At 31.7% G+C, this 27,844-nt stretch overlaps 1 protein-coding gene and 1 pseudogene across 5 annotated transcripts; both read left to right on the forward strand.

Moving 5' to 3' along the window:
• The first annotated feature begins 1,016 nt into the window (after positions 1–1,016).
• LOC146920368 (protein PIN-LIKES 3-like) lies at positions 1,017–6,344 on the forward strand (annotated as a pseudogene). Its single transcript, XR_015011099.1, has 9 exons — positions 1,017–1,040; positions 1,458–1,537; positions 1,628–1,797; positions 3,924–4,154; positions 4,376–4,468; positions 4,566–4,666; positions 4,745–4,797; positions 5,719–5,904; positions 6,047–6,344. The product of XR_015011099.1 is annotated as a protein PIN-LIKES 3-like (transcript).
• A 15,987-nt stretch (positions 6,345–22,331) lies between these two features.
• Positions 22,332–27,048, forward strand: LOC146920369 (protein PIN-LIKES 3-like). 4 transcript variants are annotated; one of them, XM_085713791.1, is made up of 11 exons: positions 22,332–22,473; positions 22,812–22,990; positions 23,077–23,156; positions 23,256–23,380; positions 23,615–23,736; positions 24,019–24,249; positions 24,372–24,458; positions 24,592–24,692; positions 24,771–24,823; positions 26,529–26,714; positions 26,817–27,048. In XM_085713791.1, the coding sequence occupies exons 2-11, from the start codon at positions 22,856–22,858 to the stop codon at positions 26,939–26,941; spliced, it is 1,245 nt and encodes a 414-aa protein (XP_085569917.1). In that variant the 5' UTR covers positions 22,332–22,473; positions 22,812–22,855; the 3' UTR covers positions 26,942–27,048. The 4 variants fall into 4 exon arrangements, with proteins under 4 accessions (XP_085569917.1, XP_085569915.1, XP_085569919.1 ...); XM_085713793.1 differs by having other exon boundaries at positions 22,441–22,633; XM_085713789.1 differs by having other exon boundaries at positions 24,592–24,823.
• The last annotated feature ends 796 nt before the right edge of the window (positions 27,049–27,844 follow it).

Below are 27,844 nucleotides of genomic sequence, written 5' to 3' on the forward strand. Positions count from 1 at the left end.
AGCAACCTACATCCACTTGATTATTTACACTCAAGTATTATTAAGGTGCAAGTTAGCAACCTTCACTAATTTACACCCACTTTCATCATTCCAAATATTGTTTCCTTAAAAGTTTGTCTTTATTACATGTTTTGCACCTTAAGAATGTCATTGTCTTTTTTGTTTCTTTTTTTAAGCTAGTTACAAAATTGCCCTTCTATTTAAAATTAATTAGAATATAAACAAAATTGTGTTTTAGTAAATTATAAGTGGGTGCAGCTTGCTAACTTGCACCTTAGTGTTTTTAGGTGGGTGTTAGTTAGCAGCCCTCATATATATATATATATATATATATATATATATATATATATATATAAGGGGGCATATCAATTGGGAATAACATTTGGATGTGAGAATGATAGGAATAAATGATAGCCATAAAAAGGGAGGAATGAGATTAAAACATGAGTAAGTGAGTGTCATAGTCAATTCTCATATCTTTCCTTCAACGTTGTAACGCTTCTTATTCTCCTCCGTTTGCGACTCTTCTTCTCTTACCTTCCAAGCTCAGTTCCGACGACTCCTACCCTCCACCATCAAAAGGTCGTCGTCGCCGCCTTCTCCCACCAGTTTCGCCGTCGTTTCTTTCCCTCCTCACCAATTTCGTTTTTTTTTCTTTCTACTTCTTCTCTCATCTCTACGTCCCTTGTATAGTTGTCTCTATGTGTTGGGTTTAAATTGAAGCTAACAGAACAAATTTATTACTATGATTGCAAATGGAATGGCACAAAAATACAAAATTCAAAGATAAATTTTCATATTCATTAATCTGTTCTTTTTAGACAAAATAACTTATTAAAAACAAGAAGTCAAAAGTTCATGAAATAAAGGGAATGAATGGATTTGTGTTGTAAATTGAGTTCTGGAATGTTTCCGGCAGTGCTTAATAAATGGAAGGTTTAGGGGAAAGAGGAAGAAGGTGAGAGTGTTCTGGGTAAGAATTTGGGGATTACGGGGATAGTGAAAACTAAAGCTCAATGAGAGGAGAATTGGGAGATTGGGTACAGCAGCTCATATAACTCATGTTTTAATCTCATCCCTCCCTTTTTAATCTGATGCCTATCATTTATTCCTATCATTCTCACATACAAATGTTATTCTCACTTGATATGCCCTATATATATATATATATATATATATATATATATATATATATATATATATATATATATATATATATATGTGTGTGTGTGTGTGTTTTGCTAGAAGACACCTTTTATGAATGTGTCTTTTAGCAAGTTATTCTATGAGCATTTGTTAAAAGACACCAGCTAATTTTTATGAAAGTGTCTTTTAGCAAAGTTATAACTAAAAAGTGGAAATCACACCTTGAGGTGTAGATTGCTAAAAGACACCTTCATGGATGACTTCTAGCAAAACCCTATATATATTGACAACAATAATTCATCTTATTACAGCTTGTGCATTATGTGTTCAATCCTGCTCTGATTGGTGGTAATTTGGCACAAACGATCACTTTTGAGAATGTTGTGTTATTGTGAGTGGTTATTTTGTTCATATTTTTTGTTGCAAATTTTGATTTGATTTCTTATATGGTTTGTAACATTTTAATAGTCAATATTACTAGGTGGTTCATGCCGGTGAACATATTGGTTACATTTTTGTTAGGCTCAGCCTTAGGATGGATCATTATCAACTCACAAAGCCTCCTAAAAACATAGAAGGTCTCATAGTAGGTGTCTGTTCTGCAGGTAGATCTCTTCATATGGAATAGCTTATGCTTCACTTTCTATGGCAGTATGTAATTTCATTAGTTCCCTTCACATTATTAATTCTGAAATTACAATACACAAATGTTATCATTACTGTTAAATTTTATCCAACTGGAAACTTGAAGAGAAAAATGAAAATATTTATTGAGTTTAATGGTTGTACACTATTAGTTTTACACATCCAATGGGAGGCCACCATTTTTTCATGTCACACAATCAATTTCAAAATAACCATACAAAAGTAGCGAGGCGCGACAAAGAAGTGGATTTTCATTGGATGGCAGTACATACCCTTTAAACTCAATCTTGGATTTAATTTATATTATACTTTGTTTTTGTAAATATGTTTTAGACTGTCAATCGTCTCTAGTCGTCATATCATTGAAATTGCTTGACATTAATAGGGTTAATACCCCTTTTGGTCCCTGTAATTTGGGCACTTTCCGGTTTTAGTCCCTGTAAAAAAAAAAGTTTAGATTCTGTCCCTGTCATTTGAGATTCTTCCACTTTTGGTCCCTCATTGAACCAGTCAGCAGAATCTGCTGACGTGGCAGGGGTGACTGTGTAATTTTTTTATTTTTTATTTTTTTATAGGGGTACACGTGGCATTTTCGATTTTTTTTTAACAAAAATTAAAAAAAAATTAAAAAATTCTGGAAAAATGAAAATAAAATTAAAAAAATCCGAAAATTAATAAAAAATCTGGAAAAATTGAAAAAAAAAATTTAAAAAATCTGGAAAAATGAAAAATAATAAAAAAATTTTGGAAAATTGAAAAATTAATAAAAATGAAAAAAAATCTAGAAAAAAATTTAAAAATCTAGAAAATTTATAAAAAATTATAAAAATCTTAAAAAATTCTGAAAAAATATAAAAAATTTAAAACGAAAAAAAATCTTAAAAAATTTAAAAAATCTCAAAAAATTTATAAAAAATCTGAAAAAATATGGAAAAATAAAAAAAAAATTCTGGAAAAATTTAAAAAATCTCGTAAAATTTTGATACAGATTTTTCAAAATTTTTCAGAATTTCCAGAATTTTGATGCATATTTTTCAGAAATTTCAGATTTTCGATACATATTTTTCGAGAATTTTTCAGAATTTCGATACATAATTTTCGAAAATTTTTCAGAATTTTCAGAATTTCTATCCATATTTTTCAGAAATTTCAGAATTCCGATACATATTTTTCGAGAATTTTTCAGAATTTCGATACATAATTTTCGAAAATTTTTCAGAATTTCTATCCATATTTTTTAGAATTTCAATACATATTTTTCAGAAATTTCAGAATTTCGATACATATTTTTCGAGAATTTTTCAGAATTTCGATACATAATTTTCGAAAATTTTTCAGAATTTCTATCGATATTTTTTAGAATTTCGATACATATTTTTCAGAAATTTCAGAATTTCGATACATATTTTTCGAGAATTTTTCAGAATTTCGATACATATTTTTCAAAAAATTTCAGAATTTTCAGAATTTTTTCATTATTTTTTAAGATTTTTTATAAATTTTCTAGATTTTTTTTTATTTTTTAAGATTTTTTATTCGTTTTAAAATTTTTAAGATTTTTAAATTTTTTTCTAGATTTTTTTTCATTTTTATTAATTTTTCAATTTTCCAAAATTTTTTTATATTTTTTTTCAATTTTCCAAAATCAGATTTTTTTATTATTTTTCATTTTTCCAGAATTTTTTAATATTTTTTTTCAATTTTTCATTTTTCCAGATTTTTTTATTAATTTTCGGATTTTTTTAATTTTATTTTCATTTTTCCAGAATTTTTTAATTTTTTTTAAAAAAAAAAATCGAAAATGCCACGTGTACCCCTACAAAAAAATAAAAAAATAAAAAATTACACAGTCACCCCTGCCACGTCAGCAGATTCTGCTGACTGGTTCAAGGAGGGACCAAAAGTGGAAGAATCTCAAATGACAGGGACAGAATCTAAACTTTTTTTTTTACAGGGACTAAAACTGGAATTCGCCCAAATTACAGGGACTAAAAGGGGTATAAACCCACATTAATATATATATTGTCATTTGATACTGGTGCAAAAAAAATTATACCGACGGTGTATCAAAATTAAACTCTGTTTCTTATTTGTTTTATGAACTTGTTTTATTCTTTGGGGAAATTCCATAGATTGGAGCTGTTTTTATATGGACTTATGTGTACAACATATTGCGGATTTCGTCAAATAAAGTTTACAAAGAAGGTAACAAAAGTAGTGATTCTATCTCCTTGGAGGATTCAGGGGATGTATCAGAATCACTGATAGAAGAAGGCTCAGAAAAGATAATCCCAGTAAAAGGCAATGTGGATGATGCATACACCCTATTACTTTCTAAGAATCAGTCTCAGCACAAAATGAAGGTTGCTACAAATTTCCCTTTCATAAGATTTTTTATTAATTCTTCCATCCGTAGCAAAAAAAGTATATAAATACGTAGATACATGGACATTTTTTGCCTATATTTTGTTACTGAGTGAGTTTCAAATAGAAATAATCTTGAGTACTTTTTTTTTTTTTACTAATCTTCTTAACAAATTACTAAAAATCTAATTGCAGAAAGTTTTGGAGGGTTTAATTGCAGGTGGCAATCATAGATAAAATTAAGCATAAATTTGGAATGATTTTAAGCAACCCCACTTTCAAAGGCATATTTTCACCAGCAACTCTTGAAGCGGTACGATACAATATTGTTCGTTTTCTACGATTTTCAGATATAGTTCCCTGTATAAGAAAGGAAATTAAAATTGATTATTAAAATTTTCTTTATGCAGATTGTTGGATTTATTGTTGGTGTTGTTCCTCACTTACGTAGTTTAATGAATGGAAGCAATGCTCCTCTTCATGTGATTGAAGACTCTGCTTCCATGATAGGGTATGCATCTCAAATCAACCATATTTATGATTTTGGAATTACTTACATAAGGTTACATTGTCCTATTATTACATGCAGTGATGCTGCCATTCCAACAATAACCCTTATAATGGGTGCCAACCTTCTTAAAGGTAAAAATATATGTAAAGACAATATAGTAAATAGGCAATTTTTTTTTTTTGGTACAATTAAATAGGCAAATTAAACCTAGATGTATTGGTCAAAATAGTTTCTGATTTTTACGAATCGGTAAATATATCTTTAAAATAGTATAAAAAATAATTCAAAACCCTTGGCTAACTTCTATCATTAGAGGTTATGATGCGGCACATCAATTCAATTTGTGATTCTCCATATTGACCATACACCACTCTCAGTGCACCTGGAGGCTAATTTGTCTTTGAAATTAAGTCATTTGGAGATAATTTGCTTGTAATTAGTCCTGACATGATTAGTTGACCATACACCATGACAGCGCACCTAGAGGCTAACTTGTCATTAATATGACCAAAATTTTATAGATATATTAGCTAATAGTGAACTGACACTAATGTGAGATCATCGTGTAGTATGACATATCCAACGTGCCACAATATAACCTCTAACAACAAAAGTTAAGTGAAGGACTATTTTAAATAACATTTTACAATTTTTGAAATGTATTTGACAATTCCTTTAATCGAGGGACTATTGGACCGATGTTTACCATTTTGGGTATTGATTTGCCTGTTCACTTGTGGCAATTGCTCTTTAGGCACCCTCAAAAAAGACCGAATGGTAGTTAATTAACGTCTGACGCCGAACGCTACTTAATTTCCATTAGAAAACATTTTGAATCAGTTAAATTTCTTTTTTAATTGGTTTAACCGATTTAAAAAGTGTCTGAACAGCAATTAACCACCGTTCAACGTGTTTTAGGTGTCTCTGAGCAATTGCTAGGTGGCTAAAGAGCAATTTTCTTCACTTGATTCTTATATATTAAGTAGGGCTAGCCCTTTATTTTTATCCTTTAATTTGATTAATAATTTCACTGGTGTGGGTGAATGGAGCAGGATTGAAGGGTGCAGGTACTCCATTTTGGACAATTATAGGAATCATAGCAGTTCGATATATTTTGCTACCAATTTTTGGTGTTCTAATTATTAAAGGGGCAACACATTTAGGTTTGGTGCATGTAGATCCTTTATATCAGTTTATTCTTTTCCTTCAGTGTGCACTTCCTCCAGCTATGAGTATAGGTAGTAATTAAACTTTTATGATCTTCTTAGTTATAGTTCAGTCAAATTGTACACCATTAATATATATGTTCTTTTGTTTAATTTACCTAAGTAATTAGATTTGTTGGTTGTAATATGGTTCAAACTTTATTTCCTATGTCAGGCACCATAGCACAATTATTTAGAGCTGGTGAAAGTGAATGTTCTGTTATGATGCTCTGGACCTATGCCTTGGCGTCAATTGCAGTTACTCTTTGGTCAACATACTTCATGTGGCTTGTCTCTTGATTATAGTATTTGTTGGTGATTTCCAAAATAATGGAATCACTTTAGAACCAAAAATTGTAACTCTTCATGGGAATTATTCATATACATTGGAACATTTGGCAAAGGGATGCTTAATGAACATTTGCATTGATTCAAATGTATATGATTATAACCTTTGGCAAAGGGGTGCTTAATGAACCTTTGCATTGATTCAAGTGTATATGATTATAACCTTTGAGAAAGGGGTGTTTAATGAACCATAACATTGTTTCAAATCAAAGGGGTGTTTTCTCTCATATGAAGGGTTATATAATGCATTATAAATGCTTGGCATTTGGGCATTAGTTTGACAGAAGAAAGAACAACAACACACAATTTTGGACAGAATTTTGTTACATTAACAACATAATTCTCCATCATTCTCTTACTCTAAATCATCCATCAATTCTCTAATGCATGAGTGAATTGCTGGAACCATAAATCTGTAAAATACTGTTAGGAGATACGCTTGGTGTGGTTGTGCAATACACGTCAAGGAACTCATAGTATTCTGAAGGGGATTCGCCGGTCATTCCTTATTGCATCCAATATACAGTTATTGGTGGGGGCGAATCGAACCTAAAGGTTAGTATGGCAACCCCATACGCTTTAAGTTTACATGCATAACTATTAAACTTTTCAGGTTTCAAGTGCAGCAGCCTCTTCCCAACAATCAAGATATACAACAATCTTTGGAATTTATGTGCACACTTCATCATCTTCTTGGTCAAGTTATTGCAGCAGACCCCCAACACAAGTTCCAACAATCTTTAGGTTCGATTTATGATTTACTTGTGATTAATGACTGCAATTTTTGGAAGAGATGAAAGCTTACTTTTCATCCATGACTACGGTGAACGGTAGACAAATTCCTTTTATGAATATATGTCGTGGAAATTTATGGATAAATATTTCATATGTGATGTGTTTATGTTAAATTTACATGTGGTTGTAGATAATATATGCATGATAAATTTTGATATGTATGAAATTTATCGTTTGAAATCTGTTTGATGTGAATTTGAACATGAGATAATGTGCATATAAGTGATTATCTATTATGAAATATTTAGTGTTCTAAATGCATGTGTATAGTATCTAAGTAAATATGAATATGTTAGATTTAACATGTGGTGACATATATATACATGATTTAGAAATTGTTCAAGTATATGAATTTTGATGAGTATAGTAATATGTTAAGAATGTTTAAACACTATTTTATTTATGAAAGTAGTGTAGATAAATTGTCAAAATATCAAGTGGTTGCTTTAATGATATTATTTACTTTGTGTAAGAAATTGTTATCATTAATATTGTGTTGATATTATATGTACATGATAATATGAAACGTAATTGTTAATTTATTGTTTATCATGACATTAAAATAATTTGGGTATGTTTTGAATTATTGTAAGTTGATATATGTTCATGAAAGAATGTCATAGAAAATATTAATGATTTTGGTTCATTGTTTATTCTTCTATGTCATTGTTTATTGAAATTTAGCATTGAACATATTTAAACATAAACTTGAGTTTAACACAATAAATTTATGATATATGTATTAGTTATATGATAACTAAAATCAAAATGTTTGTGTTATATTTAATTTTATGTGGAGTATATGACTTGCATGTTTAATCTCATCTTATGAAGTTTGGTTATGACATTCTTTTATGATCAAGTTTTATTTTGCTATGTATGTTTAATGCATTCAATGTATGATATATCTTGGATATATATAAAAGAAAAGTTGAAGTTCAAATTGAAATGCATGTTAAATATTGTTATAGCAAAGGTGTAATGACATAAAAGTTTGTGCATTATTACAATATACTCGAATTGACAATGGTGTCATGGTTTGATGATAGTTGGTGAATACTATCAAGAGTATATAAGTCAATCCATAGACATAGCTATGAGAATACAAAATCTATGTGAAGAATTGAATATTCAAAGTTTATAACAGTTAAAAGAAAAATCTTGCAATTATTTGACGAAATGATTGACAAGGAATGATGTCTTTGGAAATGATGTTGAATACATTGAAGACATTATTAGGGATGTGATACAAACCCAAATCTAATTGATTACCAATGGTGGAAACTCAACCCACACTTGAGTAGCATCAAGTCTTGGGTTCAATGGTGAAAGTACACTATTAGAGTAATTGAAGTACTTTACAATAGATAACATCCTAAGGGGCAAAAGTACTTGGACCATAAGAAGAAAAAGGGTAGGATGAGGTTTTCTTCTTAATGGACATATAGCATATATTTGCTGGAATGCATACTTATGGGGCATTTCCGATATAGTCTACCTATGTGAGAATGAAGTTTGGCCGCTTCACGGAGTTCAAGGGTTTGACTCTTAAATTCTCATGAAAAGGGATATATGACACAAGGCCTTCTTAATGTGTCTTCTTACAAGTCTCTTTATCAATGGTACCGAGATTCTATGTGTAAGTTATGCACACTTGTTCTAATGAATAGTTGGTTCAAAGCTTGCCTACCATACTATTTGGGAATGAGCGAAAACTTAACTTACTAAGTAATGGTTCAAATCGCGAGATACCATTATCTGAAGGCATGGAATTTCCGGATTTATGTGATTTAGTATTTTGAAAATGGTGGGGGATTGTTGGTGATTTCCAAAATAATGGAATCACTTTAGAACCAAAAATTGTAACTCTTCATGGGAATTATTCATATACATTGGAACATTTGGCAAAGGGATGCTTAATGAACATTTGCATTGATTCAAATGTATATGATTATAACCTTTGGCAAAGGGGTGCTTAATGAACCTTTGCATTGATTCAAGTGTATATGATTATAACCTTTGAGAAAGGGGTGTTTAATGAACCATAACATTGTTTCAAATCAAAGGGGTGTTTTCTCTCATATGAAGGGTTATATAATGCATTATAAATGCTTGACATTTGGGCATTAGTTTGACAGAAGAAAGAACAACAACACACAATTTTGGACAGAATTTTGTTACATTAACAACATAATTCTCCATCATTCTCTTACTCTAAATCATCCATCAATTCTCTAATGCATGAGTGAATTGCTGGAACCATAAATCTGTAAAATACTGTTAGGAGATACGCTTGGTGTGGTTGTGCAATACACGTCAAGGAACTCATAGTATCCTGAAGGGGATTCGCCGGTCATTCCTTATTGCATCCGATATACAGTTATTGGTGGGGGCGAATCGAACCTAAAGGTTAGTATGGCAACCCCATACGCTTTAAGTTTACATGCATAACTATTAAACTTTTCAGGTTTCAAGTGCAGCAGCCTCTTCCCAACAATCAAGATATACAACAATCTTTGGAATTTATGTGCACTCTTCATCATATTCATCTTCATCATCTTCTTGGTCAAGTTATTGCAGCAGACCCCCAACACAAGATCCAACAGTATTCATTGTTACGGTTGTTATTCATTATCTATTCGCACTTCATTTTATGTTGTCCCAACTAAGTGGTTGAGCTTAAGTGGTTAATGAGCTCCATCACAAATCGTTCGGAAGGATTTTTGGTTAGATTATATTTACCTCACTATCGAACTTCAGATTATTTGGGTCACCTTCTCCTAAGAACCGGATGGTTAACACACAAAAAAAATCCTGTCCTTGTACAAAATTTGATGCTTAGCTAATTAGCAGTGTGATCGGCTGATCAATCATTTGAGCTTGATTTATCTTTTGTTTAGCTCATAAGATAATTTGTAGGTTAACTTGCATGTGTGACAATGATCTCCTTTTTGATAAAGTGAATATGCTGAGAAATTGATTTTGTTTCTTAGTTATGGGTTTCTAGACTACTCCAAAGAACTTCTAGTTTAGAATGATGAACTACTATCTTAGTTTAGAATGATTTTGTTTCTTAGTTGTGATCAAATTGTATTGATCAAACGAATAATACCTGAAAAGAGAATTTGGTTCGGTTTTACTTTATACAAAGAGAGGCTGAAAACATTTTGTCCATACCTTTATTTAATGAGGCGGGCAAGGACAATTGCTACTGAATCTTTTATTTGAATGAGGACTATAGTGTTAAGTCAACATATAACCATATTATGGAGAATAGTATCATGGATGTCTATTAAACTTGGTTGTAAGTGCTCCACGCTATCTAAAGTAAATTCAGTGTCAGTTTCAATTTAGGTGCTATTTTAAATTTTTGTAAAGTTTGGCATAGTTCTATATAAAAATTAAAGATAAAGATAAGTTTTATTCGGAACCTAGTAAATAATGTTGTTCATTCATTAGTCAAAACGGTATTATTGTATGTTTATTTTTAAATAGCAAATGTTAACTTGTGCCCCTAGGGCACATGTTAAGGAGCTCTTTATAGAAATATACGCCCCAAAAGTCGTGTAGTCAACTTCTAAAAAGTTAAAACATCATGTTTTTCAATGCAAAGTTGCTTTTTTGGGTTCCTTAACATGTGCCTTAGGGCACAAGTTAACATGACCCTTTTTAAATTCATGAGTATATGTCATCTTGTATTATGATGAAGTTATGAATAAAATGAACAAGTTGTGCTTTTGTAAATAAAATAAAAAAACTGGTGTGTCCAATTTTTGGGAGTCCAAAGAGAAAAATGCAAGGTAGTTTGAACCTTTGCATTTTAGGGGAACGACTTTTCACACCTGTGTTATTACCATTCTATTATAGTTTATACTAGTACTTCTTTCCATACAGGCCCGGCCCTGAGGGGGTGCAAACAGCTCAACAGAGATGGGCCTCCCTCAGCCATGGGCCTAAAAAAATAAAATAATACCCACTAGTACTACTGCCCTCCAATTTTTTTTAATACCCCCAACCATTTTCTGTCCCCTTGTTTTAGCCTTTTAGGCCTATTAGAATTAGGTCCTCTTGCTTTTGGTGTTAGGTGGGGGTTCCTCATGTATACGGTAGTCATTTTTACCTTTGGGTGTACCGCATATATACTGCATCTTATATTTATCTTTTAAAAAATATAAATAGAACATTGCTCTTTTAAAAAAAAATACGTTTTGATTTTATCACTGACCTCTTTTCATTCCCAGAGCCGAGCCTCCGAATTCTTAGGGACGGCCCTTATTCCATATATACATGCAAGAGATAATGGATAAAGTTGATATGTATAATTTGTGAATCCGATCATAATTCATACTGAAATGAAAAATTGGTGGCTTTTTTTTGGCGACCTTTGGAAGCTTGTTAATTCTTGGATTGGTGTGTATTCAGTGGACTCCCAACAGGTTAAGGAGCACTTCAACCAATTTGTTTTCTCTTCCGGAGGTTATGCTCCACGTCGGTCATTCTTACATTTGATTTGGCTTTGTTGAATTTGGGTCCTTTGGAATGAAAGAAACCAAATACTTTTTGCTAACAAAGCCAATACGACGGAGCAGCTCTTGAAAAAGGTTAGGATGTATTCCCTTCATTGGTTGAAAGCAAAAAATGTGCGCTTTCTTTTTGGTTATAATTCGTGGTGGCAACATCCGCTTGTATGTTTAGGGATTGACTGATGTTTTCATTATTTTTTCTAAACTAGTGACACTGGACTATTTGATGTAACTTTTTTTTGCTTCTTTACGCACTCTTTGTGCTAGGAAGCAAAATTTTCGATTTGTTAATATATATCTCATTTTGACTTGTTTAAAAAAAATTAGGTTATGAATATACACGTGTATTTTTTTAACATACATACAAACCAAATATATGATGTTGGGTCATGGACTAAATCTAATAGACAATGAAATTCTGAAGAAAAAAAATCAGACAATTTGATTAATTGCGAGCATGTGTCAAGTCCACGTCTTAACATTCATAGGAATTTTGTTTAAAAGAAAAAAATTATACTCCCTTCCCTTAAAAGAAACTTGAATTACACTCTCATCGTCTCTTAAGTTATAATACACACTCCTCTCCCTTGAAAAATAAAACTTATACTCTCCTCCCCCATGAGATGCTTGAATTACAACCTCCCTTAATAATTAAATATATACTAGACTTTAATATATTTTAGCATAAATATTTTTTTTAAATATCTACTAATTTTAAAACAACATTTGAGAAAAAAAATCATTTCTTTGTAAATTAAATGTTAATGATGACTAAGTTTAAATATTTTGTTATTAACTTTATAACTTAGAATATAAAATACATTTTTAAATAATCATATTTTATCGACTTTGGTAATTTTTCACTCATTTTAATTTTATATTTTGTTGTTTTATATTTTATAATTTATAATAGGGTTTAAAACTAGATTTTAATGAAATTGTGAATAAAAAATAGTGAAAAATATGAATTTGATTATGATTATATTAAAGTGGACCCATAATACTATTTTTCTTTAGAGGGTGTTAGATTTTGTTTGCTAGATTACTAGAAATAAAAAAATTATTAAGAGAGAAAATCGTAGATTTTAACATAAGAGAGGAGACTTCCTTAAAAAAAACATAAGAGGGAAGGGGAATAATTCAAGTATCTTTCAGGGGAAATGAATGAAATTTTTTCTAATATGTTTTGCATAAGAGGGGATGAGAGTGTATATTTTAACATAAGAGGGGAGCAGTGGCAGAGGAACTAGGGGGGCCTTTGGAGGCCATGGTTCCCCCACATTTTCAATATAAAAATTTATACACTACAACTAAAGTATATTATAATGTTTCATAAAGTATAATTAGGTCATGGTCCCCCCCAATTATTCTAATTAAAGTGTTTTATTTTTTGTAACTTTTTTTTACCATTTCTTGTAAGCAAAGGGAAGGAAGCCTAGCAAGGAGCCAGGGCAACCATGTTACTTGATTTTTTACCATGTTACTTGATTAACTATCAACTAATATCATTAGTTTAGTACTTCTTATTATTTTAAATTATCTTATATTTCGTATAATATATCGACATGGTCATCTCCGCAACACATTTTAAATAGAATGAACCACAATGATATATCTAATTTATTTTGTACCAATCCTCCGGTTCTCATGAAAAAGGAGTCATGGTAATCTGGTGTCTGATTAGAAGGTAAGTAGAGTTTGACCGAGATTTGTTCCATTCAAAAACCATACTCAGGTTGATCTCCTTAACAATTCATCCTTTGGTGGGACTCGTTAACCACTTGAGCTCATTTGTTTGGTTATTCAATTATCGTTTTTGTGTGTCCATGGAAATATACTTTTCATTTCCAAATTCTCTTTTAGAAATAAATTTCAAAGCTACATATATAATATATGGCTAAATATGTTTTAGTTTTTACAAATCACGAGCTTTCAAGTTTATTCCCTATTAAATTAGAAGTGAAAATTTAAACCTCCATAATATTACACTTTATAAGAATAGTCTCTATTTTAAAAACTTTTTTATAAACTAAATATTTTTAGTCCTCAAAATAGTCCATACAAATGCAAATAAGGACTAAACCTGAACAATTTTTTTTTTAGGGATTAAACTTGAAAGTGTATGAATTTGTAGGGACTAAAAACATTTTTACCCTAGAACATATGCAATATAATTTTTTATATTTTTTTATAAGAGTGATTTTGTTTTATCTCTCAATTTGTTTTACTAATAAGTGAACATTTGCATGTCCACTATATTTACCGATTAATGTCACTCGTACTAAATATAGTTATAAATTTCTTTAACAAACAAGAAAGTATTAGTTTAGGGTTTTTTATATACCTTTTGTATTTAAATAATTATTCTTTTAATCAAATTATGTTCCTTATATTTGGTCCCTCTGGTTTTAAATTTCTGGATTAGTCTCGGAAGAGGAGGGGGTATAATTCAAGCATCTTTCAAGTGAGGAAAGTGTAATTTACTCAAAAAAAAAAAACATTCATTAGAATTTCCCCTGTCCATGCCAACATTAGCTAAAAAACTTAACCACCGTATGACAGAAGCACAGAGAAAATTAAACATATGTTTGACCAGAATAGGGAAGAAGCAAAATGTATCGAAGAATGTTAAACAATCGTATGATAACAGAGTTCAAAAGGAATAAAAATTATTTGATTATTGTTAACTAAATTTGGATCTCATCCCAAAAGTAGCTTAAAAGATGAGGGTACTAAAACATATTTATACACTTAAAAGTCTGGGAACCTGAGCGATTAACAACAAACTACAAACAACTTCAACACCCACCTTCACGCCTAGCGTAGTCCTGAATTCAATTCGCACATCGCAATATTTAACCCGACTCTCGAAAACTTGAGTGATGTGAGACTAACAACAAAATACAAACAACTTCAACGATTATCATAGGGTAGAAGGAAATTAAAGACGAATACCACCAAGGTGTATGAGAAACTTCAACACATATATGATACCGTAAACCAATGTGAAACGATTCATCTTGATATCATGTTAAGAGGAAAAAAAAGGGAAATTGTGTTGTTTTTGGATTTCCAAACTATTGTATTTGGATTTCCAAATTCTATTATCTACCGAAGTTGTTACTAGGTTGAGTCACGACCAGGTCGCTCTCTTTAAGACGTTTCGTGGCACTACCCAAAATTGTGCGAGGTAGACTATCAACCACGCCGCCTTCAGGATAAAACAAGCCCAGCTACAACTGTTCGATTAACTACTGCACTGTAGAAAATCGTTCGAGATTTACACCTTCGAATATGGTACTAAGACCACTCTTTAATACTGAAACCACTTTAATATGGTACCATTACCATTCTATTATGGTGCTAAGACCACTCAAATATGGTGTTTCCACCATTCTAACCTTTAAGTTCTCCAAACTATCAATATGGTACTATGACCACTCAAATATGGTGTTACCACCATTTCTCCTCAAATAAAATTATTGAATAATTTTTATATACCGTTAAGATCATTCTTGATTCCGACGGGACATTATTATTTCAAATAGGGACTATGATCTTAAAAGTACTCTTTATTCCGAAGGGACATATATTACCGAAGGGACTATGAACTTAAGACCATTCTTAATTCCGAAGGGACATTAAACCGAAAAGGGACTATGGTCTTAAGAACACTCTTAATTCCGAAGGGACAGAAAGGAGTAGAAAAAGGAGAAGGACTTGTTAAACAAGTCGAAGGAGGGAGAAGAGATGAAAGACTCGTCAACACAAGTCAAAAAAGGGAGAAGAGAGAAAGAGTTCCCGACAACTCAATGAAACTCTTTGGTGTGTGGAATGCACTGTGTGAGTTCTCTATTTATAGGGAAAATTCACAACTAATAAGTGAGAAACTTTGAGAACAAGTAATATATTACTTTGCGATTAAGTAATTCGCATATTAGATCTAGTACAAAAATATCTTAATTGAGTACTAAAATATATTAAATTTAGTACAAAAATATATTATATTATGTACCAAAATATTTTAGCAAAACTTGGGGACTAAGAAAGCACTTTCTAATAATGATTAAATTAACTATTTAATTTATCATTTCCAAATAATAAAATATATATCAATATATATTTTTCTCTAGTGCTTATGTACCCCCATTAATTAGAGGTACACCCCCACTATATAAACACTACTAATGTGTGTGTTCCATCCGATGTGGGACTTCCACTTTTTTCAATTCACACAACACTAGTTCTACCCAACATGGGAATTTGTGTTTAGTCTTTTTACTCAATTTCCACACATGTTCCAACAATCCCCCACTTGAATTTAAAAAATGGTTTCATAAATAACGTCAAAAACGTCTCCATAAGATTTGCTAGTAAACAAAGGTGTCGCTTACTACTTGAACCTTTGCATAGCGAGTAAAATTCTGATTAACAAGAGTTGCTTACAGCATTGAACTCTATCTCAGACATAGAACCCACACACAAACCTTTTCATAAGGTGTATTCTAAAAGCCCGTGCGTTTATGGCCTTGCACGTGTATCCCGGTTTTAACGAACGCTCTAGGTATTCTGCCCCGAATCCCATAGGAACCGGCCCTTAGTTCCACATTCGTATAGGTGAGTCTATCAAGAGTACTCCTGTAGCTATGTACTCCACTCCAAATAGAGTATAGATCTCATTAAGAGTTTCTATTATCTAATCCTTCTGTCACTACAGGAATCATGCTTTCTTACTTTTAACATAGCATGTTCTATCACTTGTGACTTGTTATTACCCATTGAACCTATTTCTTGGGATCTCCAGTCATGTAGGTCGGGTTACCATCACTTATGACCTTTGGGCATTAGTCCCATCTTATTGGATGTGTTTACGACTTTCTTTCTAGTAATTCCTTTCGTCAAAGGATTAACTAATTCTTTATCAGTACGTACATGATCTACTTTAACCGTTCCTTTTGAGAGTAGCTAGCTCTCTAATCCTTTATGTGTTCGTGCCTTAATAATCGTCTCTCACCATTATGGTAACGATTCTCAATTTTGTAATAGCTGCAGACTATCACACTAAATTAACACTTCTGGAAACAGTTTTACCCACTAATGGTTCTCAATTAGCAAGCATCTTATCAACTTGCTTCTTCACTAGTTTTCTCTAGTGTTCTCATCTCAGATTCATTCCATAGTGGACTGAGTCAATATCATTTGTTTCAACAAACAACTCCTACAGTGATGCTCAATGTGCAGTCACTGGTCGCTTTAAGACTCATCTGAAGGATGTTCTATCTTGTACCATTTAAGTACAATAGGTTACTCCTCATGAAGTAATTCTAGAGTCATAGTTTTCTTAAGGCACCTCATGACTCTTTCTATAGCATGGCAATGCTTCTCATCCGTCTACTAGTAAACTTGCACAAGAGGTTTACGACATCGGCAATGTCGGGTCTAATACATTCAGTGACATACCTAAGTATTGCCAATGATGCTCGCATCTGTTTTTCTAACTCCATCTCAAGTGTTCTTACACTTGGATCATAATATATGAATGCAAGTTTACGGTGAAATAATTACATTTCCTTTAGATCTTCTCAACTTTGTGAGATTTATCAAAAAAGTTCTCTTCTAGTAATCTTGAAACCAAGAATTACTTCAACTTTGTCTAGGTCTTTCTTATCAATGTTGTTGATAAACAATGATTTCACATAATTCATAACATGAATCTTTAAACCAAATATGAGCAAGTCGTCTTCATAGAGACATATGATCGTGCAAATATTATTTGTCACTTTCATTCACATTATACTCATTCGATAGCATTAGAATGCCAAATTTTTCATGTCATTCCTTAAGAATTTATATTAGACCTCACAAAGAATTATCTAGCTTACAGACTTTGTTTTCTTGTCCATGAATCGCAACACGTTCAGGTTGTTTCATATAGATTTCTTCTTCAAATTCACCATAAAAAAGGCAACTTTCACATCCACTTGGAGTACTATCGAGTTATGAACGGCGGCTAAAGGGACTAGTACTCTTATGGATATGATTTTCGTGACTGGTGAATGAATGTCGAAGACGTCTATATTTTTTCTCTTTGTCTAAAACCTTTGACTACAAGGAGAGCCTTGTATTCATCAACCGTTCCATCAGGTTTTAGTTCCTTTTCCCAAAATCCAAATACAACCGATTTGTTTTGCAACTATGAGACAAGTCAACCAAGTGTCATGTTTTTTTAGACTCTAGAAAATTCATTTCATCGTTTATTGCTTCTTGCCATAATTCAACATCCAATGAGGATATAGCTTCTTTAAAGCTTAATGGATCTTCTTCCAATGTATAAACCAAGTTCATACTCTTTAGCATTTTTAGCTTTCTTACCTCCTTGAGGTTCTATAACATCTCGTATGATGTTTTCATAACTATTTCTAATTACATGAATGTGATTAGATATAGTGCCCCCACTAGTTCTTAATTTTTAGAAGGGAATTTAGTTTACCCCCACTAGTGCCCCCACTATTCTTTAATTTACAGGGGTACTTTCTTCATAGAAATCAGCATCTTTTAATTCTATGATCACTTTAACATTTAGGTCTTAAAACCTATATGCTTCGTTATTTATAACATACCTAATGAATACACATTCATAGGCTCTACTAGTGAGTTTAACTCTCTTGGGGTCCTGAAGCCAAATATAGTCCGGACAATCCCAAGTTCAAAAATAAGACAAGTTTGATTGTCTTTTCTTCAAAAATTTCTTAATTAGAATTTTTGTTCTTAGACTTGAGTACTCTATAAATTTCAATTTTTGTTATAAAAATTGAACATTCAAGCATATCAATTTTATTTTCCAAAATTCACAGTCATCAATAAATATGATAAAAATATCATTTTATCATTTCTAATTTATGTGTCATCAAATTCACACATATCATAATTTATTATATTTAGAGATTCATATTCTCTAAATTCTGGTTCATATATCTTGACTGCAATAAATAAAATTGTCTAATCATATAACGTTGGAATTAAGCCCAAGTTACTCAAGTTTAAAATTAAACGCTTGTTCACTTGTCAAATATTAAAATCACACAACTAATAAAATAGAAGGAGAATTTTAATTTTGAGCATGCCATCTTTTTCCAACAAGAGTGCATAACACACAAGTCTCTCTTTAAGTCTGAGTCAACTCAGTCTTATTCAATAGAAATCTGAAATTCAGATTCTTTCTAATTTTTATACGAAACATTTGAAACAAATTTTTCATATAATTTCTAGTTCATCAATGAACCTCTTCAATTTGATCCATTCTTTGATTTTTCGATGTTCATATTTCATACATATAAACATATAACAGGGACCATTAATATGGTAAAGTTATCCACATGTTCCTCGGAACATTCCAACTATTCAATAAATTAACTTTGATTATAATTATACCATTCTGTAGCTACTCCATGAAGCAAACCGATTTATATTCCATAACCAAAGTGGTTACTAGTTTCATGGTGTTGATTGCATAAATAACAAGCAGAGGAACAATTAATCCTTCTATCAAGTAAAGAGGATTAACTAGCATTATGTTATGTAAAATACACCAAACTATACGGATCTGTCGAGGGACAATTTTCTATCCACAATTAACTCCACACTTTAGAAATAAAAGGGATATGTGAATTTCGTAGTGTTGTTGTTTGATACAACAAGCACTTTTTCGTTTCAGTCGAAAGATGTATTTCTATAGCTTGATTTATCCTTATTGTATTTAGGGACAATTGAGCCTCAATAAGTAACTTCTTCGGTAGACATAGCATAACGAAACGTCTTAAAATTGTTGTTTTTGGATTTCCAAACTATTGTATTTGGATTTCCAAATTCTATTATCTACCGAAGTTGTTACTAGGTTGAGTTACGACCAGGTCGCTCTCTTTAAGACGTTTCGTGGCACTACCCAAAATTGTGCGAGGTAGACTATCAACCACGCCGCCTTCAGGATAAAACAAGCCCAGCTACAACTGTTCGATTAACTACTGCACTGTAGAAAATCGTTCGAGATTTACACCTTCGAATATGGTACTAAGACCACTCTTTAATACTGAAACCACTTTAATATGGTACCATTACCATTCTATTGTGGTGCTAAGACCACTCAAATATGGTGTTTCCACCATTCTAACCTTTAAGTTCTCCAAACTATCAATATGGTACTATGACCACTCAAATATGGTGTTACCACCATTTCTCCTCAAATAAAATTATTGAATAATTTTTATATACCGTTAAGATCATTCTTGATTCCGACGGGACATTATTATTTCAAATAGGGACTATGATCTTAAAAGTACTCTTTATTCCGAAGGGACATATATTACCGAAGGGACTATGAACTTAAGACCATTCTTAATTCCGAAGGGACATTAAACCGAAAAGGGACTATGGTCTTAAGAACACTCTTAATTCCGAAGGGACAGAAAGGAGTAGAAAAAGGAGAAGGACTTGTTAAACAAGTCGAAGGAGGGAGAAGAGATGAAAGACTCGTCAACACAAGTCAAAAAAGGGAGAAGAGAGAAAGAGTTCCCGACAACTCAATGAAACTCTTTGGTGTGTGGAATGCACTGTGTGAGTTCTCTATTTATAGGGAAAATTCACAACTAATAAGTGAGAAACTTTGAGAACAAGTAATATATTACTTTGCGATTAAGTAATTCGCATATTAGATCTAGTACAAAAATATCTTAATTGAGTACTAAAATATATTAAATTTAGTACAAAAATATATTATATTATGTACCAAAATATTTTAGCAAAACTTGGGGACTAAGAAAGCACTTTCTAATAATGATTAAATTAACTATTTAATTTATCATTTCCAAATAATAAAATATATATCAATATATATTTTTCTCTAGTGCTTATGTACCCCCATTAATTAGAGGTACACCCCCACTATATAAACACTACTAATGTGTGTGTTCCATCCGATGTGGGACTTCCACTTTTTTCAATTCACACAACACTAGTTCTACCCAACATGGGAATTTGTGTTTAGTCTTTTTACTCAATTTCCACACATGTTCCAACAAATTGTGATCAGTTTAAGGTGGATATCATTGCTCTTGATACCATGTTAAGATAAGAAGTATGATAGAATCTATTCCTTAAAAAAAAAATAAAAAAGAGTAGGATAGAATCTAGTGAAGAGAAAAATATATTAAAAACTGATATTGATTTTTCGTTTATGGTAACGAAATACATTTTTTTTTATTATATCAATTTAATTAAGGACTCGTTCTATAAATATACATGTCTTTCTTATCATCATTTTCTTTTAAATTATCTTGTGCCGAAATATTAAACAATCATTTTTTATTTGACTCACCAAATAATCAATCTTATTTCCTTTAAAAAAAATAAAGGTTTAATTGCACTTTTCCCCCTATCTTTTGCTAATTGTGTGATTTTGGACGCCCTCTTTTTTTTGTTGAGCGATTTTGCACCCCATCTTTTGCCAATTGTGTTTTGTTCAAAATCATCATTAAAAGAGGGGAAATGAGGCAAAAGATGGGGTGCAAAATCGCTCTAAAAAAAAGAGGGGCTGCAAAATCGCACAATTGGCAAAAAGATAGGGGAACAAAAGTGCAATTAAATACAAGAAAGACCATCTAACCAGAAAGGGGGCAAAAAGATAGGGTGCAAAATCGCTAAAAAAAAAAGAGGGGGTGCAAAATCGCACAATTAGCAAAAAATAAGGGGGAAAAGTGCAATTAAGCCAAAAATAAATAATCAATCTTATATCTTTTCTCTTATCACTTTCTTTTCTTTTCTGTCTTTTCTTCATCAACCATGTAAAAAAGGTAAAAACTAAATTGTTTCGATTTATTTTTCTTATCCAATAAAAGTTGTTTTTATTTTATTCCAAGACTAAATTGGATCTTGAGATTTTTATTAGGAACTAAATTTAGTCTTCACTTCTTTTTAGTGGTTTTTCTCATCATACTTATCCAAACAAAGGTTCCCATTTTATTGGTACATGATTCAATTCAATCTTAAAACTATCGCCATCAAGGATCAAGGCAGATGCCTCTACACAATTCTAGTTGGCCTGGCTGGCATGTGAAAGTGAAATATTTTTGTCACTATTATAAATAAAATTTCACTTTTTAGATACATTAAATAATTAATGTATTTAAAAAATGAAGTTTCACTTATAACATTGATCGGATAAAATACATATGCTTTGTTGAATTTGGGTTTTATGCAATTAAAAATTTCACGTTCTCAACTATTCGATCTTAATCGAACTATCATCCCAACTGTGTAAATGTGGAGAATTCCAAATACCCAACTGGATGAATTATTATGGACATTCAGCCAACATTTTTTTTTTCTTCAAATTTTTTAGTGGAGAATGTTAGTTTGATTATAGCTTAGAAGTTAGCATATTATCCAAAAAGTCTAATTAAGTAATTTGGACTGAAGTGACTCAACTTACACACATTTCATATGTCGTCATTTGGAAATACTTGTTGTTTTGTCGCTTTACCGTATCAACATGGCTGTCTCCTCATAATTACATTAGTTAGCAAATGGGTCTACTAATCAAACTCTTGTCCTCTACCCAATGAATATGGCTAGATAAGCAACACTGTGAATCTGTGGAGGAGAATTAATTTTTAATCTATACGCAACTCTATTTGGAGTTGAGTATAGAAATATGTTCAACGTAATACATAAGTCATGCGACTCTCATCTATGTCATGCGACTCTCATCTATTAATAGATTAGTCTTATGTGTTGTGGCTTAAGTATTAACTCCGATCTTGATAGACGAGTGAAGCTGACAAAGTTTTTTTTTTGTCTTTCTGGCCTCACTCTAATCATTAAAAGCAACAAGACACACAAACACATGTTTAAGGAAGGTGCAATACACAACCCACAGGATACGGTAAGTGATATAGTTCATGCTAAGTTTTTTCAATTCAATGGACCAAAATAGCAGCAATGAAATTATTAATGTTGTCTCACTTTTTCTACTATTAGTGCAAATGTTAATGAAAGTAGAGAACTAAAGTAGTATAATATTGGTCCCCTTAGAAGATGCCTTTGTCAGTTTAACTCATTATAGTTTCATTAATTATTTTCTTTTTTTAATCCCTCCTCGTGTTCTTCATGTTAAACCAAGATAGAATAGATGGTTTTATTTTTACTATTTTCACTGGGAACAACATTATAATTCCAAGTTTTTCTCATATATATAAGCGAAATTTTTTAATTTGTGTGCAGGATACATTAAATAGCACATAGTTTTGGAAGAATTAATTGTGATAATGGGATTTCTAGAGCTATTTTCTGTTGCTTCTTTCCCTGTGATCAAAGTATTACTAGTCACTGGAATTGGCTTACTTCTTGCACTTGATAACATTAATTTGTTGGGAAAAGATGCAAGGAATCAAACCAATCATGTAAGTTCATAAATTCTTTAACAACATTTTTTTTTTTCTTTCTATTTATATATAACTTATTGACAACAATAATTCATCTGTGACAGCTTGTACATTATGTGTTCAATCCTGGTCTGATTGGTGGTAATTTGGCACAAACAATCACTTTAGATAATGTTGTATCCTTGTGAGTGGTTATTTTATTCATTTTTTTGCTCCTAATTTTTATTTTGAGGATTTGCTTTCTTAATTATGATTTGTAACACTTTTTGATTTTCATAATTAGGTGGTTCATGCCAGTGAACATATTGGTTACATTTTTGTTAGGCTCAGCCTTAGGATGGATCATTATCAAACTCACAAAGCCTCCTAGACACATAGAAGGTCTCATAGTAGGTGTCTGTTCTGCAGGTAGATCTCTTCTCTTCATAACAAGAACATGAGTATGAATATCGAACCTGAGACCTGAGAGTATGCTCCTCCTCAAAGTCTCAGGTTCGATATTCATACTCATGTTATGTATTGCAGCTTTCATTGTGCTTGAAATGTATCATCTTTTATGAAAGCTTCATGAAGCTATAGCACCGTTTATTGTTTAATGCATCTTTAAAGTTGAGCTTATTTTTATGATTGATGTATGAACAGGAAATTTAGGAAACTTGCCTATAATCATTATTCCAGCTATATGCAAAGACAAAGGTAGTCCTTTTGGAGATCCTGATGTCTGCTATCAATATGGGATGGCTTATGCTTCACTTTCTATGGCAGTATGTAATTTCATTAGTTCCTTTCTCATTAATTCTTAAATCACATTTTGGCATCACTAAGAAATTATAAAAAAAAATTGAAAATATTAATTCTACAAGATTTTTTACTATGTGAATCATGGGTTATGGCCAAATTATTAAAACCGTTTAACTTTAGTCATAACTACTTTTGCAGTCACATATGATCGACGATGATCAGATAATCTCGTAAAGTTTTACTATATCAAAATGAAACTCTTATTTGTTTTCTGAACTTGTACTTATTCTTTGGGGAAACCATAGATTGGAGCTGTTTTTATATGGACTTATGTGTACAACATAATGCGGATTTCTTCAAGAAATGTTCACAAAGAAGGTAACAAAAGTAGTGACTCCATTACCTTGGAGGCTTCAGGAGATGTATCAGAATCACTCATAGAGGAAGACTTAGAAAATATAAGTCCAACAAAAGGCAATGTGGATGATGCATATAGACTATTGCTTTCTGAGAATGAGTCTCAGCAGAAAATTCAGGTTGCTATAAACTTCCCTTTCATAATATTAGACTTAGTAGTTTTGATTACAATATATCTTATATTTAGAAGAAAAAAACCAACAAGAAAGGATCAATATTTCTAATCTTCTTATGTTTGCAGGTCTTAGATAAAATTAAGCATAAATGTGGAATGATTTTAGGCAACCCAAATTTCAGAGGCATATTTTCACCAGCAACTCTTGGGGCGGTATGATACATTGTTCATTTTTCTATGTGAACTTATGTTTTGCAACAGTCCAATGCAAATATAGTGATATAATTTGCACAATATGTTACTCATGAAGAAAGGAAAAATTATGATTAAAATTTTCCTTATGCAGATTGTTGGATTTATTGTTGGTGTAGTTCCTTGGTTACGTAGGTTAATGATTGGAAGCAATGCTCCTCTTCATGTGATTGAAGACTCTGCTTCCATGTTAGGGTATGCATCTCAAATCAATCATCTTTATGATTTTGGAATTACTTACATAAGGTTACATTGTCCTATTATTACATGCAGTGATGCTGCCATTCCAACAATAACCCTTATAATGGGTGCCAACCTTCTTAAAGGTAAAACAGATATGTAAATAGAATGTGATGCTTACAATTACTCCTTGAACTTGTAAGCACTGGTCAAAATAGTTCTTGATTTTTGCAAATTGATAAATACATCCATGAGATCAGGCACAGATCTAGTGTGGGGGCAATGGGGTCAAGCGACCCCACTTGCCTCCACACGTGTATTGTATTTTTAACCCAAATTTAAATATATATCTAGTTTGGCCCCTCTTTATATAATATTATTGTTTTTACATACTCTATTTATTACATATAAAATATTATAAAACTAAGAAGTATCCTAACGAGTGTTCTAAGAGCACTATTTAATAAATTAGAATAAGTAGTTTTTTTTATAAAAAGTTGTTATAATTATTATATCAATACAAATAATGCTTATTTTTAAGATAAAATTTTCTTTTATGAAATCTTTAACCAATTATCTCAGAGCATATCGTTAGCAAGATCATACAACTATTATTATAATATAAACTATTCTTATATTTGTTGAAAAATGTTGTGACTGACGCTACGTTGGTGGCGAAAAAATAATAAATTATGGTTATATTATTTATACCATGCTAGAAATGGACAAATATTTTAAAAAAATCAACATTTTAGGGCAATTATAAATATAACTTGTATAATTTTCGAACGCTTACGCGTTTATAAATTTTTTATTATATAACTTGACCCCACTTATTAAAATCTCTGGATCCGTCACTGCATGTGATTGTAAAAGATCAGTAAAATCTCTGGATCCGTCACTGCATGAGATTGTAAAAGATCAGTTAAATTACTCCCTCAATTAATTTCTATCATTAGAGGTTGTGACGGGACAACGTTGAATTTGTGGTCCCTCCACGTTGATGTTACAGTAGTGTTGGTCAAGGGTACCCAAGAGACTTTAATACCACATCTCCATTCAAAACTTTGAGACATTAGGTATATGGATCACCTATCTTATATATCTAACATTTTTTCATTCCTAATCGATATGGGACTTAATCACTCACACTACTAGCCTGATCCACACTAGCTAGGATCCTGCTCCCGATCCCCCCACGGAGCTTAACTAGGCTTTGATACCACTTGTTGGAAGAATCTGGGAAGCGCCGAGAGCGACAATGGTCTAAATGTCCAGGATCTCTAAGAGACTTTGACACCACATCTCCACTCAAAACCTTAAGACATTAGGTATTTGGGTCACCTATCTTATATATCTAACATTTCTTCCTTTCCTAGTCGATGTGAGACTTAATCACTCACACTTGAAACCCAACATATAGAGGCTAATTTGTCTTTGAATTTAGGTCTCTTAGAGATAATCAATCACTCAGTAATTTGTCCTCGCACGATTGTAATTACCGACCAAATCTGTCATTGATAAGACCTAAATTTTTTATAGGCAAATTAGTTGATAGTGAAAGTAACGATATGAGATCAACGTACAATGTGACATGTTTAGCTAACGTGTCGAATCATCACCTCTAACAACAAAAGTTAACAAAAAGACAATTTTAAAAGACATTTTAAAATTTGGATGATATATTTGCCAATTCAAATAATTGAAGGACTATGTTGACCAATATTTACAAATTCGAGGACTAACTTACCTATCCACTTGTTTCTTATACATATAGTTGGGATAGCTTTTTAATTCGTAACCTTTAGTTTAATTTAAATAATAATTTCGTTGGTGTGGATGAATGAGCAGGATTGAAGGGAGCAAGTACTCCATTTTGGACAATTATAGGAATCATAGCTGTCCGATATATCATGCTCCCAATTTTTGGAGTTCTAATTATTAAAGGTGCAACACATTTGGGTTTGGTGCAAATAGATCCCTTATATCAGTTTGTACTTCTCCTTCAATATGCACTTCCACCAGCTATGAATATAGGTAATACATAAACTTTTATTATTTTCTTAGTCATATATACGCTCTTTGTATAATTTATCATTTTTGGTTATAATATGGTTCAAAATTTATTTCCTATGTCAGGTACCATAGCACAATTATTTGGAGCTGGTGAAAGTGAATGTTCAGTTATGATGCTATGGACCTATGCATTGGCGTCAATTGCGGTGACTCTTTGGTCAACCTACTTCATGTGGCTTGTCTCTTGATTATTATTATTATTCATTGCTATGGACCTATGGTTATTATTCATTATTTATCAATATATATACTTTATTTTTTACATTAAATTTCATCCTTTCAAGTTTCAACTCAACTATATCTGTAACTTGAAGAAGCTTCCTCATATATGTAAATGGGGAATTAGTCACTTTAGTCCCTGAATGGGGAACGATTCGTCAATTTAGTCCCTGAATGCAGATAAATTGCAAAATAGTCCCTGAATGTAGACTTTGTTAGTCAATTTAGTCCCTGAATGCAGACTCCGTTAGTCAATTTAGTCCCTGAATGTGGACTTCGTTAGTCACTTTAGTCCCTGAAATTGACCATGCAGGGACTGTTTTGCATATTATCTGCATTCAGGGACTAAATTGACGAATCGTTCCCCATTCAGGGACTAAAGTGACTAATTCCCCATATGTAAATATGTGTGAGTATGCAACAGGTCATTTATGATTTATCAATTTAATTATCCGCATATATGCATGCGGCTTATAGGTAATGCCTCCTCACTTGAAAATTCCTATATATTCATTGGATCATTGCAGATATTTTTGTATCAAATAATGTACTCAAGACAAATATCATTATGTAGATGACATAAACAGTTTGTCTTATGTGTGTTGTGCATCATGCAACTTGCACCAACCGTGTATTATTTGGTCTATATTGGCAGCAACATCAAACTCACTATTAAAATAGTTTAAGTTTCCCTAATTTGTTTTGCAAAATGTATAGTATAGGCTTAAGTTTAGTTATTTTCCCTAATTGTGTGTTATTAATGTTTTAAAAGTTGAAATATTTATCTTTCCAATACAAAATTTATCTATAATTTTCTTTTTTAGCTCATCAACTTGTGTCTTTAGGGTATAAATTAACATCACCCTACAAAA

Source organism: Medicago sativa, chromosome 5 (assembly GCF_051527215.1).
Source record: "Medicago sativa cultivar Bolivia chromosome 5, Bolivia_mono, whole genome shotgun sequence".
Classification (NCBI taxonomy): domain Eukaryota; kingdom Viridiplantae; phylum Streptophyta; class Magnoliopsida; order Fabales; family Fabaceae; genus Medicago; species Medicago sativa.

Excerpts from the sequence above, each read along its gene's own strand:
- LOC146920369 (XM_085713789.1), top strand. The coding sequence starts at position 22,856 with ATGGGATTTCTAGAGCTATTTTCTGTTGCTTCTTTCCCTGTGATCAAA. Across the intron at positions 24,250-24,371 it reads AGTCTCAGCAGAAAATTCAG|GTCTTAGATAAAATTAAGCA; the intron begins GTTGCTATAAAC and ends TTATGTTTGCAG. Across the intron at positions 24,459-24,591 it reads CACCAGCAACTCTTGGGGCG|ATTGTTGGATTTATTGTTGG; the intron begins GTATGATACATT and ends TTCCTTATGCAG.